Here is a 17530-nt window from a genome sequence, read left to right on the forward strand (position 1 = left end):
CTGTATTTATTTGGCAGGCGGGGCTTCGGCATCCCTGCTAGCACTTGTAAACGGGTGCTGAAGTTCTGGAGGGGTCCGAGTCCAAGGTGGGAAGCCCAAGCCCTCCCGTGGCTCCGCTCCTGAGTAGTCTATGACAGTTTTTTTGCTTCCACCCCACCATCCCGTGGAAAGTCGATCCATAGGTTGCTTGTGAAGGGAATGATTCATCTGCTGCCAAAACTAAGGGGACCCCAGAGCAAAGCAATATTTCTTTTTCATTTGTATTTGAGTCTTCCTCAGCGCTTTGTTGCTTTACATTAATTTTATTCCAGGTATGATGACTGTAGGGGTAGTTTGTTCACTAAGATGTGTCAGAATTCACAGTTTGGTGCCGATTGGACTCTTAGTTTTCCCACACATTTCAGAAATGAAGGTAATAGAGAAAGCTTTTTTTCCAGGCAAAGATCCGGAAGATCCCGCAGATCTGGCTTTTACACCGTCCCCCTTTTTCCATGCTGTGAACGCACTATACCCAAGCACAGGCCAAGTATGCCTAATATATACTGTGTACTACAAAGTTTTTCCTCGCCTAATTGTTTTGTGTTTTTCTTTCCAACGGAGGCAAAAACAACAAAGTCAAGAAGGCCGCCAGATCCAAAAAGAGTGGCTTTTAACACCTGCAACTCCAGAATAGTTATTTCCTGGCTCTTGGCCCTATCATTCATTATTCCAGCACGCATCACAGCTCCTTCATTTCAGCTAGAAAGCATCTTGCCCTTTGGGACATCCTGGACATTATTTAAACACAATTAAGGAAGCCGAAGTAACTACTTTGCAAACAGGCCACCGTATTGGGATCAGCTCACTGCTGCGGGGAAATAATAAACGTACACTGGACGAAAGTATACGCGGAGATCTTGGGGCTGCACATGCGCCACCGGTCTCTAGCATTTCGAGATCTTGGTTCCCCTCCCCCTTATCTCTCTTCATACCCAGTCGGAGCAGGGGGCGGGGCTATTTACTATAATAACTCTCCCATTCCAGAGCGAATGATGACGCCGGGGAAGCAAGGCAATAGGAAATGGAGGTGGGCCGAGGGCAAGTCACGGGGGTGTTGTCTCCAGCTCGGCCGCTAATTGGACGCCGCGCCGTCCCCTAGAAGGGATATTTGTACCTCCTCAGCGCGGCTTCAGAAATAGAAAGGAGCAAGTTGTTGTCGCCCCTCACCCTGGGTCCTTCCTTATCAGACATTTTACTGGCCGGGGCTGGCTCGATCGGTGTTCTCCCAGCATCTGGAGGATCTCATTGCCTAATTTGTTGGTTTCTTTTTAGGGCTCGGTGGAGCTCAGAGGTAGATTTACACCGGGAGCCGGTATATCCGGCTGCCAGAAGAACCGCGTGACCCCTGGCAAAGAGCCACAGCGGTGCTGCTTTTGCAGGAAGCTCCTCACTCCGGGAAGACGGGCGATCGGCTTGCGGCTGGACGCGAGTGGAGAAGGCATGGCGCTGGATTTCCTGGCAGGATGCGCTGGGGGTAAGAAGTTAGTGCAAACTTGCTATCCCATGATGGAAGGGGGGAGATCGGTGGTTGTTCTGGCCCCGTTGGAATGGGCTGGAGGGATGCTTTTACCGGGGGTCTGCGAGGGGCCTAGCCTGAGCTGTTCGCTGCATGCGCCGGTGGAGGGCGGAGCGGTAAAGGCGTCTCTTTGTTGGGAGCAGGGGAAGGCTGGATATCCCGGGTGGGGGAGGGGTGGCTGGGTTTGTGCTGATTCCTCTGCGCCGAATCCTCTACCAAAGTGAAAGTTCCGTTTTTGTCAGCATCGCCATAGAACTTTCTAGCTCTCCGGTTTCTCGGAGGAAGTTGGCCCATGTGCTAATGACACTTCTGTCATTCTCCTGATTGCTGTTTTTTTTTCTCTCTGCGTTGATGATGGCGCATTGTGATTTTTGCTGTGGTTGCAGCAGTGAAAAAGGTTTAGGAAAATCTATTTTGTTAAAGGCTTAGGAATGGCTTAAGATAATTTAGCGGAGGTGATTTGTTCTTTAAGTTTAGAGCTTCATTACTGCTGGAAAAAAAAAGTTTGCTTCTGGTGCATTATATATACCTTTGAGATATTACATTATATGGTTTATGTTCCATGAACACCTGTCTGGTTCAGCACAGATAAACAACTAGAGGAATAGGGGATAAACTCCCAGATACAAATTTCAATTCACAATAGTTATAGCATAATTACTCATAACCTAAAAGACTACAGAAATAATAATGTCATCAATTTCTTTCTAAAACATAAATAATCAGTCTCACATCTGATGGAAGTCAGTAAAGAGTTCCAAATAGGAGCGTGATATCAACAAATTTTAGTTCTTCCTTTTTCTATTTAACATATTCAACAGATGGAAACTTTAATCGTATCTGAAAGCGTAAACATTGAGAATTTCGAATAGAAGGTGAATTAATTAAAGACATCAAATAATCAGGAGCTGTTTCCATATTTATTTATTTATTACATTTGTATCCCACATTTTCCCACCTATTGGTAGGCTCAAAATCTTAAACATGAAAACATAAATTTTAAACTGAATTCTCTGTCATATCTCTTTTTTACCCTTTCCTGTAGTGTTTCTACTTATTCAGATAACTTAGATCACATTTTTTATTGCTTTTTGTGCAAGCTGTGTAGTATTTTTGCAGTAGTGTAGCCAGGCCACCAATTTTGGGTGGACTGGAGCCCAAAGTAGATGGGCACAAAATTTCTCTGTGCCCCTGCCCTCCCTCCATTCTCCATCCCCTTCCTTTCACCTGGTGCCCTCCAACTCAAAATATTAGCTACTGAGGATCCCCAAGACACACCAGATGAACTCCTCCTCCTCTGGAGACCAGACCTCCTACCAAGCTTGGCAGTCAGTGGCAGCGTCCTTGAGCTGATGCCAACACCAGTCACCCAGCTTGGTAGGAGTTCTGTCCACCAGAAGAGGAAATCTTCAGCTGATGGGGCCCGTTGTCATTCTGGAGGAGTAACCTAATGGTTAGTGCAGTGGGCCTGAGAACCAGGGTCAATTCCTACTGCAGCTCCTTGTGACTCTGGGCATGTCACTTAACCCTCCATTGCCCCAGGTACAAAATAAGTATCTGTATATAATATGTAAATCACTTTGATTCTAACCACAGAAGGTGATATATCAAATCTTGTCCCCTTTCCCTTTCATTCCTGACACATGGTTAAAAAATTTGGACCTATTCATATCGCTGGAGCCTTTTATCTCGTCAATTTGCTGTTTTGTTGCCAGTCTTGAATACTAGCTTAGTGCGTATTTTGGACTACACTCTCTATATGGCGCCTGAAAAATCCATGCTGAAAAAAATATACCTAGGTATATTTTATAAAGTATGCCCACATTTAGATGCAGATTAAAGAATACGCTACGCGCCCGTCTGCACAACTAAATTTAGTCACGGGCAGTTGCGCCAAGTAAAACTTGATGTAAATACCTCTGCCTAAATTAGTCGCGGATCGGTTGTATTCCATAATAACACTCATAGATTTATGAAACACCCACAACCCACCCATTTCATTCATGCCCTTTTCAACTATGCGACTTAGAATTTACACATATCGGGTTACAAAATACGCTTCGACAATTCTATGCCTAAATTCTTTTTTTTTTTTGTCAATATTTTATTGAAGATTTTCAAGTATATAATGGGGCTCATTTTCAAAGCACTTAGCCTTCCAAAGTTCCATAGGTTTCTATGGAACTTTGGAAGGCTAAGTGCTTTGAAAATATGCCTCAATGTGTAAATCAAATAGACTGATTTAACAAGTTGGCTTCTAACACAGTATTAGGAGGTCATAAGTGTGTCCTCATGTATAACCATAAGTTTAAAAGTACAGAAGTTTATTTATTTATTTATTTTCTGCATTTATATCCCACATTTTCCCACCTCTTTGCAGGCTCAATGTGGCTTACAAATACCGTAATGCCAATTAGTGTCAGTAATTGCTTGTTAACTAATTAAGTTGCACGCCCAGATATGGAATAGGACCTGATTTGCGCGTGACAACTTAAAGTGGCACTATACAGAATCTGGGGGTTTGCGCCTAACTTTGGGCACGAACACTTACGCCTGCCAAAGGCTGGTGTAAATACTCCCAACTAGTAGAAGTTAGGTGCATAAATGAAGGTATTGAATAACCACACTGAAATTCTGGGAACACATCTGACCTGCCCATGCCCCTCCCCTGGCCACGCCCCCTTTTGGAGTTATGCTATGAAAATCAGGCACACGTGTTATTGACTAGGGCATAAGGCAGATCTGTACGAAACTCCTAATTACTGACAATTAAGTGCTTGTTAAGGCCAATAATTGGCACCAATTAAGGCAATTACTTTGTGTGCAGATCTTGGATCTGCATGCAAACCAACTTTGGGCAACCTATACACATGCACACATTTATATCTTCAGAGCAGGTGTCAATTTATGCGTGAGGATTTGTGAGTAAAGGCACGTAGAGCAGCATTCTAGAGAGACGTCCATGTTTTCTGAGTTGGATATTCTAAGTCAGTATATCACATACGGAGGACGTTCATTTCTCATGTATTTTAGAACAGGATCTACTGGCATAAAGCCTGTTCTAAAATACATGAGAAATGGACGTCCAAGTGCCAGCTAAGTCCAACATGAACATTCATTTTACAACTGAAGCGGACATGAACGTACTAATAATACCCTATTAAAACAAAGGTGAAATAAACCTAAAAACATCCTAAAGCAGGAAATGTTCAAGAGAAAAGCAAAACCTACTCATGCCTATGCACGTCCTTAATATTGGCATGTTCATGAGCAGGTCAGACGAAGGAGTTACGGAGTCAACAAGACACATCCAAAGGTACCAGGGAGACGAGAGTAGTCGTATACAATGTATTCCTTAAAAATGACGCAAACGCGACACCGTGTTTCGTTGAGGTGCCTGCCTCAGTAGTCGTAGATGTCAAACCCAGAAGTTATAAATAACTTCTAAAAGACGCTCACAGAAGATGCATTCTTTATAAAGACTATACATTCAAAAGATTAGCTAGAATAGCATTCTGCCGTATAAACAGGGCGGTCGTTAAATCTAGTCTTGTTGACTCTGCTACTCCTTCGTCTGACTTGTTACATCCGTAGTGGTTTCAGCTCCTCCATCTTGGTGGATGTTCATAAGCAGAAAACAGAATCGTAAATTAATGCAATTTCCTCACAAAACTAATAGATGTATCCTCAGATTCTATATATGGCACCCAGATTTGCGCACACTCCTGTGATGTGCACGGAAATTACTTCATAAGCTCAATGACATGAATAATTGGGTACTAACAACCAATTATTGATGTCAGTTGGCACTCATTAATATTTACGCATACATCTGGCTGCACGTTCTGAGGTCTTTTACTAAGCCGCAGTAGAAAAGTGGCCTGCGGAAGTGTCGGCTCGTGTTTTTTTTTTTTTTTTTGGCACACACTGAGAAAAGTGCTTTTTTTCAGTGGGGGCAGTAAATGGCCGTACATTAGAATTAAAAGTACTGCCTTAGCCCTTACTGCCACTTACTGACCTAACAGTAAGGGCTCACGCTGTACATGCGCGGTACTCATGCAGCATATGGCAGTGTGGCCGCGCTGCTGATTACCGCCGGGAATACACCCCGTGGCCGTGGTAGAAAATAGAAAAAATATTTTCTACTGCGGGAAACGGCACATGCCAACTTCGAAATTACCACTGGGTGGGTGCGCTAACCGGATGGTAGTGTTATTTTGGCGTGCGCTGAACACGCGGTAGCCCTACCACTGCTTTATAAAAGGACCCCTCTATAAGGCAGTGCACGTAACACCCATAGCATATGCCTCAGAAGGGGTTGTGTCCATGGGTGGAGCATGGGCATGTTGGGCGTTCCAAAAAATTATGCTCGTAGTTATAGAATACTGGGTCAGTGCGCCTAACTTGGGTGGCAGCGTTTACACCAGGTTTCAACAGATGTAAGTCCGGTGCGCATAGTTAGGCGCAAGATCAGCGCTTAAGCGGTATTTTTTAAAAGGATGCACACCCTTTACAGCAGGGGCTTAGCCAGACATCGGCGGGAGGGGGGCCAGAGCCCGGGAGGGGGGGCACTGTTTAGCCACCGACCCCCCCCCCCCCCCCCCCCGCCACTTTGGACCGCCACTGCAACCGCAAAATTCCCCCCCCCCCCCCCCGCCTGCCCCGCCGCCGCATCAGTTACCTTGTTTGCTGGCGGGGGTCCCCTATCCCTGCCAGCCAAAGAGTCTTCTTCAGCGCCGGTCAACTATGGCGCTTTCGTTGTGTGATCATCTGTTTCTGACGCCTTACGTCCTGCACCGTGCATGTAGCCCCGTGCGGGACGTAAGGTGTCAGAAACAGATGATCACACAACGAAGGCGCCGGAGTCGACCGGCGCTGAAGAAGACTCTTCAACTGGCGGGGTTTAGGGACCCCCGCCAGCAAACAAGGTACCTGATGCGGCGGTGGGGGAGGGTCAAATGTAGAGGGGCCCAGGGCATAATCTGTGGGGGTCCATGCCCCCGTGGCCCCACACAGCTATGCCCCTGCTTTACAGAATAGCACGTAGCACTGATTTTTTTTTCCGATCCCTAATTTTGAGCGCCGTTTGCAGAGTCCGGCCCTTAAAGCGCTGTTGGCTATCACTCTGGTTATTGGAAAAAGTAGAAAACGTATCTTTATGCTATGATCTGACAATCCTGGCCTCTCCTCTCTAACATTGCAAGCTGTTGCACAATTAGGATGTTTCCCACAGGCACAGAATGGTAAGGGATGGAGGAGCGGTCCTTAAGGGGTCTTTGACAAAGGTGTAGTAGCGTTTTTAGCGCGCACGAATAATTAGTGCATGCTAAACACTAGAGAAGATGCCCATAGGAATATATGCAAAAATTTTTTGTAAAACAGTCCCAAGCACATTTACAATTTAATGATCTGGAACATTAGACAACAAAGTATATTGTGGAGGATCTTCAGGCCTAAAGCATCTCAACTACTAGATCGTATGATTTTTATGTAATTAGATGCAAATCCTCATTGATCTATTTCTTCACAATGGGGGAACTACACGTTCTATGACCAGATTCCAGTTAAGTAATAAAAGAGACATATTGGAAATTGTAACAAATGAATATAAGATAGAATGAAGTAAAAGATTGGAATGATGTGAAGAAATAGATGTTTAAAACAAGAGTAAAATAAGATCAAAACAAAAGTAAAAAAATTGAAAAATGTTGAAGAAAATATATTTATCTAAATGATGGAAGAACTTTTAACAGGATCAATGAGGATTTGCATCTAATTACATAAAAATCATACGATCTAGTAGTTGAGATGCTTTAGGCCTGAAGATCCTCCACAATATATACTTTGTTGTCTAATGTTCCAGATCATTAAATTGTAAATGTGCTTGGGACTGTTTTCAAAAAAAATGTTGTATACATTGATCCCTGCACTACATTAAGTACTGTGCAAGTCAAGGTGATTCATAGGAACATGTGGGCATCTCTATCTTAGCGCATGCTTATTTTTAGCGCGTGCTAAGAACGCTAGCGCAGCTTTGTAAAAGGCCCACTTAGTTAGGATACTGCCTGTATTACAGTAACATAGTAGATGACGGTAGAAAAAGACCTGCACGGTCCATCCAGTCTGCCCAACAAGATAACTCATATTTGCTGCTTTTTGTTTATACCCTACTTTGATTTGTACCTGTGCTCTTCAGGGCACAGACCATATAAGTCTGCCCCGCACTATCCCCGCTTCCCAACCACCAGCCCCACCTCCCAATCACCGGCTCTGGCACAGGCACAGACCGTATAAGTCTGCCCAGCACTATCCTCACCTCCCCACCACCAGCCCTGCCTCCCAACCACCGGCTCTGGCACAGACCGTACAAGTCTGTCCAGCACTATCCCCGCCTCCCAACCACCAGTCCCGCTTCCCACCACCGGCTCTGGCACAGACCGTATAAGTCTGCCCAGCCCTATCCCCGCCTCCCAATCACCAGCCCCGCCTCCCGATCTTGACTAAGCTCCTGAGGATCCATTTCTTCGGCACAGGATTCCTTTATGCTTATCCCACGCATGTTTGAATTCCATTACCGTTTTCATTTCCACCACCTCCCGCGGGAGGGCATTCCAAGCATCCACTACTCTCTCCGTGAAAAAATACTTCTTGACATTTTTCTTGAGTCTGCCCCCCCTTCAATCTCATTTCATGTCCTCTCGTTCTATCACCTTCCCATCTCCAGAAAAGGTTCGTTTGCGGATTAATACCTTTCAAATATTTGAACGTCTGTATCATATCACCCCTGTTTCTCCTTTCCTCCAGAGTATACATGTTTAGTTCAGCAAGTCTCTCCTCATAAGTCTTGTAACGCAAATCCCATACCATTCTCGTAGCTTTTCTTTGCACCGCTTCAATTCTTTTTACATCCTTAACAAGATACGGCCTCCAAAACTGAACACAATACTCCAGGTGGGGCCTCACCAACGACTTATACAGGGGCATCAACACCCCCTTTCTTCTGCTGGTCACACCTCTCTTTATACAGCCTAACAACCTTCTAGCTACGGCCACCGCCTTGTCACACTGTTTCGTCGCCTTCAAATCCTCAGATACTATCACCCCAAGATCCCTCTCTCTGCCCGTACCTATCAGACTCTCCTCGCCTAACACATACGTCTCCCGTGGATTTCTACTCCCTAAGTGCATCACTTTGCATTTCTTCGCATTGAATTTTAATTGCCAAACCTTAGACCATTCTTCTAGCTTCCGTAGGTCCTTTTTCATGTTTTCCACTCCCTCCGGGGTGTCCACTCTGTTACAGATCTTAGTATCATCCGCCTGTATTGAGAGTGTGGCTGAAACATTAGTCTCCTATCTTTTTTTTTTTGGCACAGACTGTGCAAAAACTATACCACCCTTCCGTCCTGACAGAAGAGGCCACAGTAGCTGCCACCCCGGCCTCAAAATGTGGCTTATGGTTTTTACTTTATTTTTTTTCAGATTAGTGTGAGTATTCCTCGTAAAATCACTCCTTCATACTGTGTTGATGTCAGTTTGAAAAGCTGCCATTTCATCTAACATAACACCAAACCGGTTTCAAGGCTTGTTATGTAACCTACATGGCATGAACTTTTCATTTTCTTAAATGCAGACAGCTTAACTTGCACACCCTCCGACCCATCCAATGGAAGCAGAGCATTCATCTCTGGCCTTGGCCCGTGTCTTCTCCATAATTTATCATTGCTAAGCTGTGCAAGTTTGATCAAGAAAGTATTGTGAGAAGTGAAACTCTGTGTGCTTTTGAGTTTATTCCTTACAATATTACAAAAAAATGCTCTCGCCCTCCCTAAAACAACCTTCTCTGAATTTGTGAAACAATTTATCGACCTTTTCATTTGCTTATTTTTAATGCGTTAGAATTCCCAGCAAATTAAAATACATTTAAAGCAAGAAGTGCCTGCTGTACTAGGTAAGTTTGTGTCGAGCTGTACTCGTTGGAGACACTGCCTCAGGTGAATCTCTCAGTGAAAGCCTTCTTTACAAGGGAATTAATAAAGAATTATACCAATTACAAATATTTATTTGTTACATTTGTATCCCACATTTTCCCACCTATTTTGTAGGCTCAGTGTGGCTTACATAGTGCCGGAGACCTGTTGCAGACTCCGGAGTAAACAAATACAATGTGATGTTGTGGTAGGATAAGGTTAATTACAGTGATTAAAGGTACTGTATAAGAAATCGCCAGACCAGACTAGAGAGTGGAGTAAAATTTGGCCACAGTTTCGTTTATTGGTAGACAGTTCCTGAGCAAATTATATAACAGCCAAAACTGGACTGCCTGCTGTCAGCTGCTAGGAGTCTAAATTGTCACAGTAAGCTGGAATTGTCTAAACAATACTCCGCTGCCGTAGCAGCTGGAGTCTAACAGGTCTGGACCTCCATGCCTGAGTTCAAGAGCCCACCACCTGGTGAATATTAAGGGCCTGTTCTGTACAGGACCTCCTTTAGAACATAACCCTCCCTCCCTCCCCCCCAGCTGAGGCAGGTATCGCTGAGAAAATACAATAGTAATAGAGGGGGTGGGTGGGATGGGTGAGCGAGCTGCCTGCAAGGAGCAGGAAGGATCCTGAACTTCAGAGTCACTCATTTAAATCTTCAAACCCAGCCCCTCCTGAGGATAAAAGAAATGCTCCCCTTGGGAGAGAATTTCCCACGGCTAAAATTTGTAAAAAATTTGTAAAGTAAATCGCCCTATCAGGGCTCACCCCCCCCCCCCCAGCCCCCTTTTTCCAGGCTCTTTTTGGAGCCATCACATCGTCCCTGACCCTCGCCAGTCCCTTGCCTGCTAGGCCGAAGGCTTGGGCCTGCTATAGCCACGCTTGAGCCATCTAGGGGAGTAGCTCACCCCCCTGTTAAAGTCAAGCTTTGGACAAGTCATCACCCTTGGATTTCTGTTAGAGCAAACAATTTGTAATACAACAATCCAAATCCCATTCTTGTATGTGAAAAAAAATAGAAAAAAACTACAGAAAAGTTCAAACATGTAAATTTTTTCAGACTGCTTATGGACCCATGACGAAAAATCACCATTCTCAAACAGTTTGGATCTGCTGTTTTAGCCACCGTTTCTCAGAGGGTCACAAATCCTGTTAAATAAATAAATATAAACCTTAATAGCATACCTTGAAATACCCGGAGAAGGAGAGGAAAACTTGAAATAAAACTGCAGTGACTCTCTCTTTCTGCCCCCCTCCCCCATTTCCATAGCAAACTCACCTCAAGTCACATGAGAATAAAGCTCTTTGATCAAACTCGGGGGGGTGGGGGGGGGGGGGGTAGAGTGTTCCTGAGGCAGCAAGGAATTGTTTTTTTTTTTCCCCCTGTAGTCAATTTTGTAAAATTTATATCAGTTTTAACAGTAGCGTGGCTGACGTTTTCTGCGAAATGTTGAAAGTGTGCCACATTTCAGCTCTGACCTCTTTTATGGTGGCTTCAGATGTCTCTAAAAGGAGTCGGGCAATTTGGCAGCGTGTATACGTTAAGACTTATTAACCACCTTTATGAAGATACTCACCCAAGGCAGTGTACAACAGGTGATAGTCAGATACCTTGGAAAGTGTTTGTGTTTGCGTTAGGATCAAAGAAATCGTTCCTGATTTTATTTTATTGGGTTTATGAAGAGATCACCCAGGGCGGTAAACAGCAGGCATGGCTTGGCATAAAACTTACAAGCATAACTTAGAGATGGCAAGTTGAGACTCTGGAGGTTTTTTTTTACTAAGCTGCAGTAGTGTTTTTAGCTTGCGGTAGAAATCAGCTGGCGGTAATGCCCAGTGTATTCCTTTGGGCGTCTTGGTGATTACTGTCAGCTGATTTCTACCGCAAGCTAAAAACGCTACCGTGGCTTAGTAAAAGACCCCCTTAGTAATTGGACTAACATGAAACGGTATCAGAAATAATGAACTTTTAACAGCACTGTAGAATAATCACATAACAGAAATATGATAGATGTCAGCAGAATATGAATGATACCATCATAGATAACATGGAAGAACATTGTTATAACATACTGTTGGTATGATACTCACAATGTCATCACAATACAAATGAAACATCTTAATAGGCACACATTAGAACATTCAAATAACATAGATATGATGCATATGATGCTAACACTGTCCGTACAATGCAATACAATGAACATCTTAATAGGTAGATGAGGGGGCAAGTGCACTTGAGATATATGGACAGGACAAACTGAAGGCAACATTGACTAAGATGTGACTGGGTGACAGGCTCTCTGGCTTCATTAGAAAATTATTGAAAACGTTCAAAATTTGCACCCTGGTTCATAAAATCATTCACGGCGAGGCCCCGGTCTACATGTCAGACCTCATAGACGTACCAGCTAGAAACACTAAAAGGTCAGCACGCACATTCCTGAATCTCCACTACCCCAGTTGCAAAGGACTAAAATATAAATCAACATAGGCATCCAGCTTCTCCTTCATAAGCACGCAAATAATGGAATGCACTACCAAACGTCATAAAAACAATGCATGACCTAACAAACTTCCGGAAATCACTGAAAACCAACCTGTTCAAAAAGGCATACCACAATGATCCGTCCTAAATACCAGACAACGAAACATATACTAGATCTGGATATAACCGAACTTGTTATACTTGATTGCTTCACCTACTGTCACCAATGAACTCTTAACGCAATTCCACTTTATTTCACACTCCGGATTTGAACTCTCTCTACTTAACTGATTAACTCACTTGTCACTTATGAACTTTAATGCAATACCACTTTGTATTCTTCACTCCGGAAATGGCGATCACCATTACGGCATAATGTAGGCCACATTGAGCCTGCAAATAGGTGGGGAAATGTGGGATACAAATGCCAAGCCCCCTCCCTGCCCGTCTTCAAGTCTTTGCTTAAAGCCCACCTCTTCAATGCTGCGTTCGGCACCTAACCCTTACCGTTCAGTGAATCCAGAATGCCCCAATTTGACTGCCCCTATCGGACCGACCGTTCACTTGTCTATTAGATTGTAAGCTCTTTGAGCAGGGACTGTCTCTCTTTGTTAAATTGTACAGCGCTGCGTAACCCTAGTAGCGCTCTAGAAATGTTAAGTAGTAGTAGTAGGATACAAATGCAACAAATAAATAAAATAAAAATTTGACTTGCCCACCACTGTTCCCTCTAAGCTGAACACGAGTCCTCTAACTAAACTGCTGCCAGAGGGTGGTGGTGCTTCAATATTGTGCTATTTATTTATAGCATTTCTACCCCGCTCTTTCCCGCTCGATAGCAGGCTCAGTGCGGCTTGCAATGTATAGGTACAGAGTATCACAGGGATAACACAATTTGAGGGTACAAAGTATCAAAGAGGTAATACAATGTATGGGTAAAAAGTGTCACTTAGATAATACAGTTGTGTAGAGAAGGGTAAAAGGAAGAGATGTGGGGGAAGGATTGAGGTACGTTTAATGTTAGTGGTGTGGGTTAGAGTCCTAACTTAAGTTGGGTTGTTTGGGTAGGCTTGTTTGAAGAGGTGTGTTTTCAGCAGCTTTCGGAAGCTTAGAAGTTCGGTTGTAGTTCGGATGAATCTTGGTATGGCGTTCCAGAGTTGACTGCCTAAAACTGAGAAGTTGGATGCATAGTAGGTTTTGTATTTGAGACCTTTGCAATTAGGCAGGTGAAGATTGAGATATGTTTGCGAGGATTTGGACCTGTTCCTGGCTGGAAGGTCGATTAGGTTGGTCATGTAACTTGGAGATTCTCCGTGGAGGATCTTGTAGATCAGTGTGTGGACTTTGAAGTGTATTTGTTCTTTAATGGGGAGCCTATCACTAGGGACAGGCAGAGCTTGCCTGTCCCTCACTGTTGAAAATGTGATAGTGAAACAGCACCACCTACTGGCAGGACTAGAGGTGGAGGAGTCCCGTTCAGCTTATAATCATTCCACACTCAGCAGAGTGTGAAATGATTATAACTTGAACAAGCAACTTAAAGTCTCTGATCTTGAACTCCCTGCATCATGAAACTTTAATGTCCGTTTCTTTTTAGGCGCGGCAGGTGTGCTAGTGGGACATCCATTTGACACAGTTAAGGTGGGTACAGACTTTACTAAATTGCAATACTTTTTAATATAATTTGACTGTACAGATGTTCAAGGCAAATACATTGAATTAATCTGCATTTTGCTTTTCAAAAACTAAATTACTGTAACATTTTGATTTCTTCTGCGCTCGCATGTTTTTCTTGCTTAAACAGGCAGGAATTAAACAGTGGTAGAAGTTTGAGTGCCACATTGTAAGACGAAATGTTACTGTAGTTTGGCTTTGCTGCATTGGTATTAAGTTGTGTATTCTAGTACTGCATATGTTTCTCTAAATATCCATATGGTGAGCTTGATTAGTCTTAATGAACTAAATTCATGTAAGTTGCATGGTCTAAGATTGTTAGAACTTATTTTTAAGAGCATTCTTAAAGCTTTTACAAGGATGTTCCTTCTTGAGGATAAAATACTTGTTCTTTTTTTGAAGCAACTGAAAACAAAATCCTGTTTACAGCTTATCAGTCCCAGTCCTGCCCCACACCCAGGGGCGTATCTGCGTGGGGCCACGGGGGCCTGGGCCCCCGCAGATTTCGCCCTGGACCCCCCTACCGCTGTCACCTACCTTTGCTGGCGGTTGTAAAATATTCCTTCGACTGGAGGGGAACCCCAACCCCCGCCAGCCGAGGTCCGCTTCCTCCTGCCGCTGCCTTTTAAAAATATTCCTTCGGCTGGCGTGGGACCCTAACCCCCGCCAGCCGAGCCGAGGTCCTTTTAAAGTTCTTTTTCTTCCTCTGGAGTCCGTGTTATTCAAAGCTGCTCCTTTCGGAGTCTGATGTCGCTGCACGTTGTACGTGCAGGAGACGTCCTGCACGTACAACGTGTAGCGACGTCAGACTCCGAAAGGAGCAGCACGGACTCTGGTCCCCTGCCAGCAAAGGTAGGTGATGGCGGCGGGGGGGGGGGGGGGGAGGGGGAGTCGGCACTAGCAGTGGTGGCCGGGGGAGGGGACGGCGGGGGGGGGGGGGCTATAATGTGCCACCTCACTCTGGCCCTGGCCACCACCCCCCCCACCGCCACATTTCAGATACGCCTCTGCCCACACCTACCGTCTCAGGTTGTAAATCGTAGCCAAATGACTGTATCTGAACATGACACCAAAAAGGCTTGTGTAAAAACAATGTAATTTAACTGGAGTACCAACACTGTATTAGATTTATTTATTTAAAAACTAGGAAAAGGGCCCGTTTCTGTAACTAATGAAACTGGCGCTAGGCAGGCAATCCCCCACCGTCCCTCGGTGTTCCACAGTGTGCCCTCCCTCCGTTTTCAACCCCCCCCGCCCCCGCGTTACGGCCCCTTGGACCCCCCCTTCCTGCCGAAAACTGCCCCCCGCTGCCGTTGTCGACTACCTGTGCTGACGGGGGACCCAAACCCCCGACAGCCAAAGTCCTGTTCTGCACTTTGCGGCATTGGTTCCTCAGTGATCTTCTCTTCAAGTTTCTGTGCGTGCGTCTGACGTCGGACGTTCTGTCGTACGCACAGAAACTTGAAGAGAAGATCATTGAGGAACCAACGGGCAGAACAGGACTTCGGCTGTCGGGGGTTTGGGTCCTCCGTCAACACAGTTAGTCGACAACGGCGGCAGGGGGGGGGGGCGGTTTTCGGTGGGAAGGGGGGTCGACAGGGTCGCGGAAGGGGGGTCCAGGGGGCCGTAACGCAGCTACTCCTCCTGTTGCCTCGGAATCAGCTGTCACTGACGTCAGTGCGTGCCTTCCTAGCAGAGCACCTCCGAGGTAGGCACGGTCCCAGGCACATTTGAACGCTGGAGGTGAGAATTATTATATAGGAAAAGTGTTTATACCATTTTCATGACATAGATCGTTCAAAATGGTTTACACCAACAATAAACCAAATTAGAGCAGTAGAAGACTTCAACAAGTACCCAAATACAAGTCCTAGTACTGTATGTGCTGGCCCGAAAGGCAGTACAAGATAAAAATCAGAGAAGATTATTGCAAGTCCTACATGATATTCATTCCATGCTCTCTTTTACGTAATGAACATGAATTGCAATCGGTTGGGCCCCCAGCTGTCAATGAAGGGTAAACAGAGCCATCTGACGGAATGTTTTTCTTTACCAGGCAATTTCAGTACACACTGAATTAATGTTTAAGGACGTTAGGATAATTTGCAGAATGAGAATTTCATGCCAGTAGAACAGTACCATATGGGTATTCTTTGGCATTTTTAATCTGGTTAATAACAGATTAAATACATTATGAAAACACTAGTAAAAAAGCCCCGTTTCTGATGCAAATGAAACGGGGGCTAGCAAGGTTTTCTTCTGTGTGCATGTGGGAGTGTGTGTGTTCCTGCCCTCTCTCCCCTCCCCCCTCTGAGTCCTTCACTGTTACAGAGAGAGCGATTTGATTTCCTGCTTTGCTGTTTTCCTTCACTGTTTGTGTTAGAGAGAGAGCGAGGGCGGGGCAGACACTCATGGGGAAACCGGATATCTCTCCCCCTTCACACTTCCGGTTGGAGGCTTCATAGAACGTTGGTGTTGCCTTTTATATATAGAGATGTATGATCTTGTAATGCTTTATTAGGGTTGGTCCTGTTCAGCTAGAAACATCGTCTGCTCATCTGTGGGAACAAGAAATGGAAGCACATTCTGGAGTCTTTACTAAGCTGTGTGAAAAGGGGGCTTGCGCTGGCATCGGCGCATGTTTTTGCCGCACGCCGAGGCCCCCTTTTACCGCAGTGGGTAAAATGCTGTTTTTTTGTTTTTTTTTAAAGAAATGGCCGTGCAGCAAGGGAAGCAGTTGATGTGTGGCCATTTTGGGAGGGAGCACTTACTGCCACCCATCGATGTGGTGGTAAGAGCTCCTGCGCTAACCTGATGGTAACCGGGCAGCACATAGCACTGCCTGATTACCGCTGGGGTAAACACTGGCGCTACAAAAAAACAAAACATTTTTTTTGTAGTGCCAGAAGTGGCGTGTGCTGGGGGCGGGAACTACCACTGGGCTGCTGCGGTAGCCCAGCGGTACTTCCGGTTTAGCGAGTGGTAAGCCCGCATTGGGCTTACCGCCACTTAGTAAAAGACCCACCCTAAATTAGCTAGTCAGACTAGTTGATTTCAGTTTTTTTCCAGTGAATAAAGCCTCAGCCTATAAGAGGTGTGAATTGGGTCGGTACCACGTTGGTTTCATTTGGGGGTCAGTGAACTAAAGTGTATTAACTGCCAGTGATGATGGCATATAAATGAAGTATTTGTTAGTGCCAAAAGTTAAGTACACCTTAAATGCATTTTCATGTTCATTGGATTTTCTGAAACTGGAGATTCATAGATGATGGTCAAAATATTTTATTGTGTTGTAATTGTAAATTAGCTATGTCCAGTTTATATTTTAACTGCTGTGTGCTGCCTTGGGTGGATTTCTTCCAAAAGGCAGTAAATAAATCTTAATAAACATGAGAACCATCCAGGGGGATGAGATGTACTTGTGCTGTGGCAACCACCTGGGTCCGTCACACAAATCAGTCTCGAAAGCTTATGTGCAACATTATTGATGGAGGATTCTTGTGCTGGATGAGTCACATGTTGGAGCTGACAGACCTCAGGTCTTCACAACCAGCAAAGAATCAATAGGTGACCTCACACGCATTTCCTCTCTGCTCTCCCCCCTCCTCACACACACATTAACATTAATACCTTGGCTGGTGGGGATGCCCATGCTCTGCCAGCTGAAGTGGTCCTGCAGCACATTTCCAGCCACCGACACCGTACTTCCCGCACATGCTCAGTTCATGTACATGAACATGTGTGAGGAGTGCCAGCGTTGGCAGCTGAAAGCGTGCTGCCAACTTCCCTACTGCTCAGATGACACGGGGGGCTCGGGTAGAGGACCACTTC

General features: G+C 45.0%; 1 protein-coding gene across 2 annotated transcripts in view; it reads left to right on the forward strand.

Moving 5' to 3' along the window:
- The first annotated feature begins 1187 nt into the window (after positions 1-1187).
- The window catches only part of LOC115477771 (mitochondrial basic amino acids transporter-like), a 33142-nt gene continuing 16799 nt past the window's right edge, over positions 1188-17530 (forward strand). The window contains exons 1-2 of one of the 2 annotated variants that reach the window (XM_030214847.1): positions 1188-1513; positions 13623-13666. In XM_030214847.1, the coding sequence (XP_030070707.1) occupies positions 1480-1513; positions 13623-13666 (78 nt within the window). In that variant the 5' untranslated portion in view covers positions 1188-1479. The remainder of the gene's footprint in view (positions 1514-13622; positions 13667-17530) is intronic. The other variant, XM_030214848.1, reaches the window with a different exon arrangement.

This window comes from Microcaecilia unicolor, chromosome 9, assembly GCF_901765095.1.
Source record: "Microcaecilia unicolor chromosome 9, aMicUni1.1, whole genome shotgun sequence".
Classification (NCBI taxonomy): Eukaryota; Metazoa; Chordata; class Amphibia; order Gymnophiona; family Siphonopidae; genus Microcaecilia; species Microcaecilia unicolor.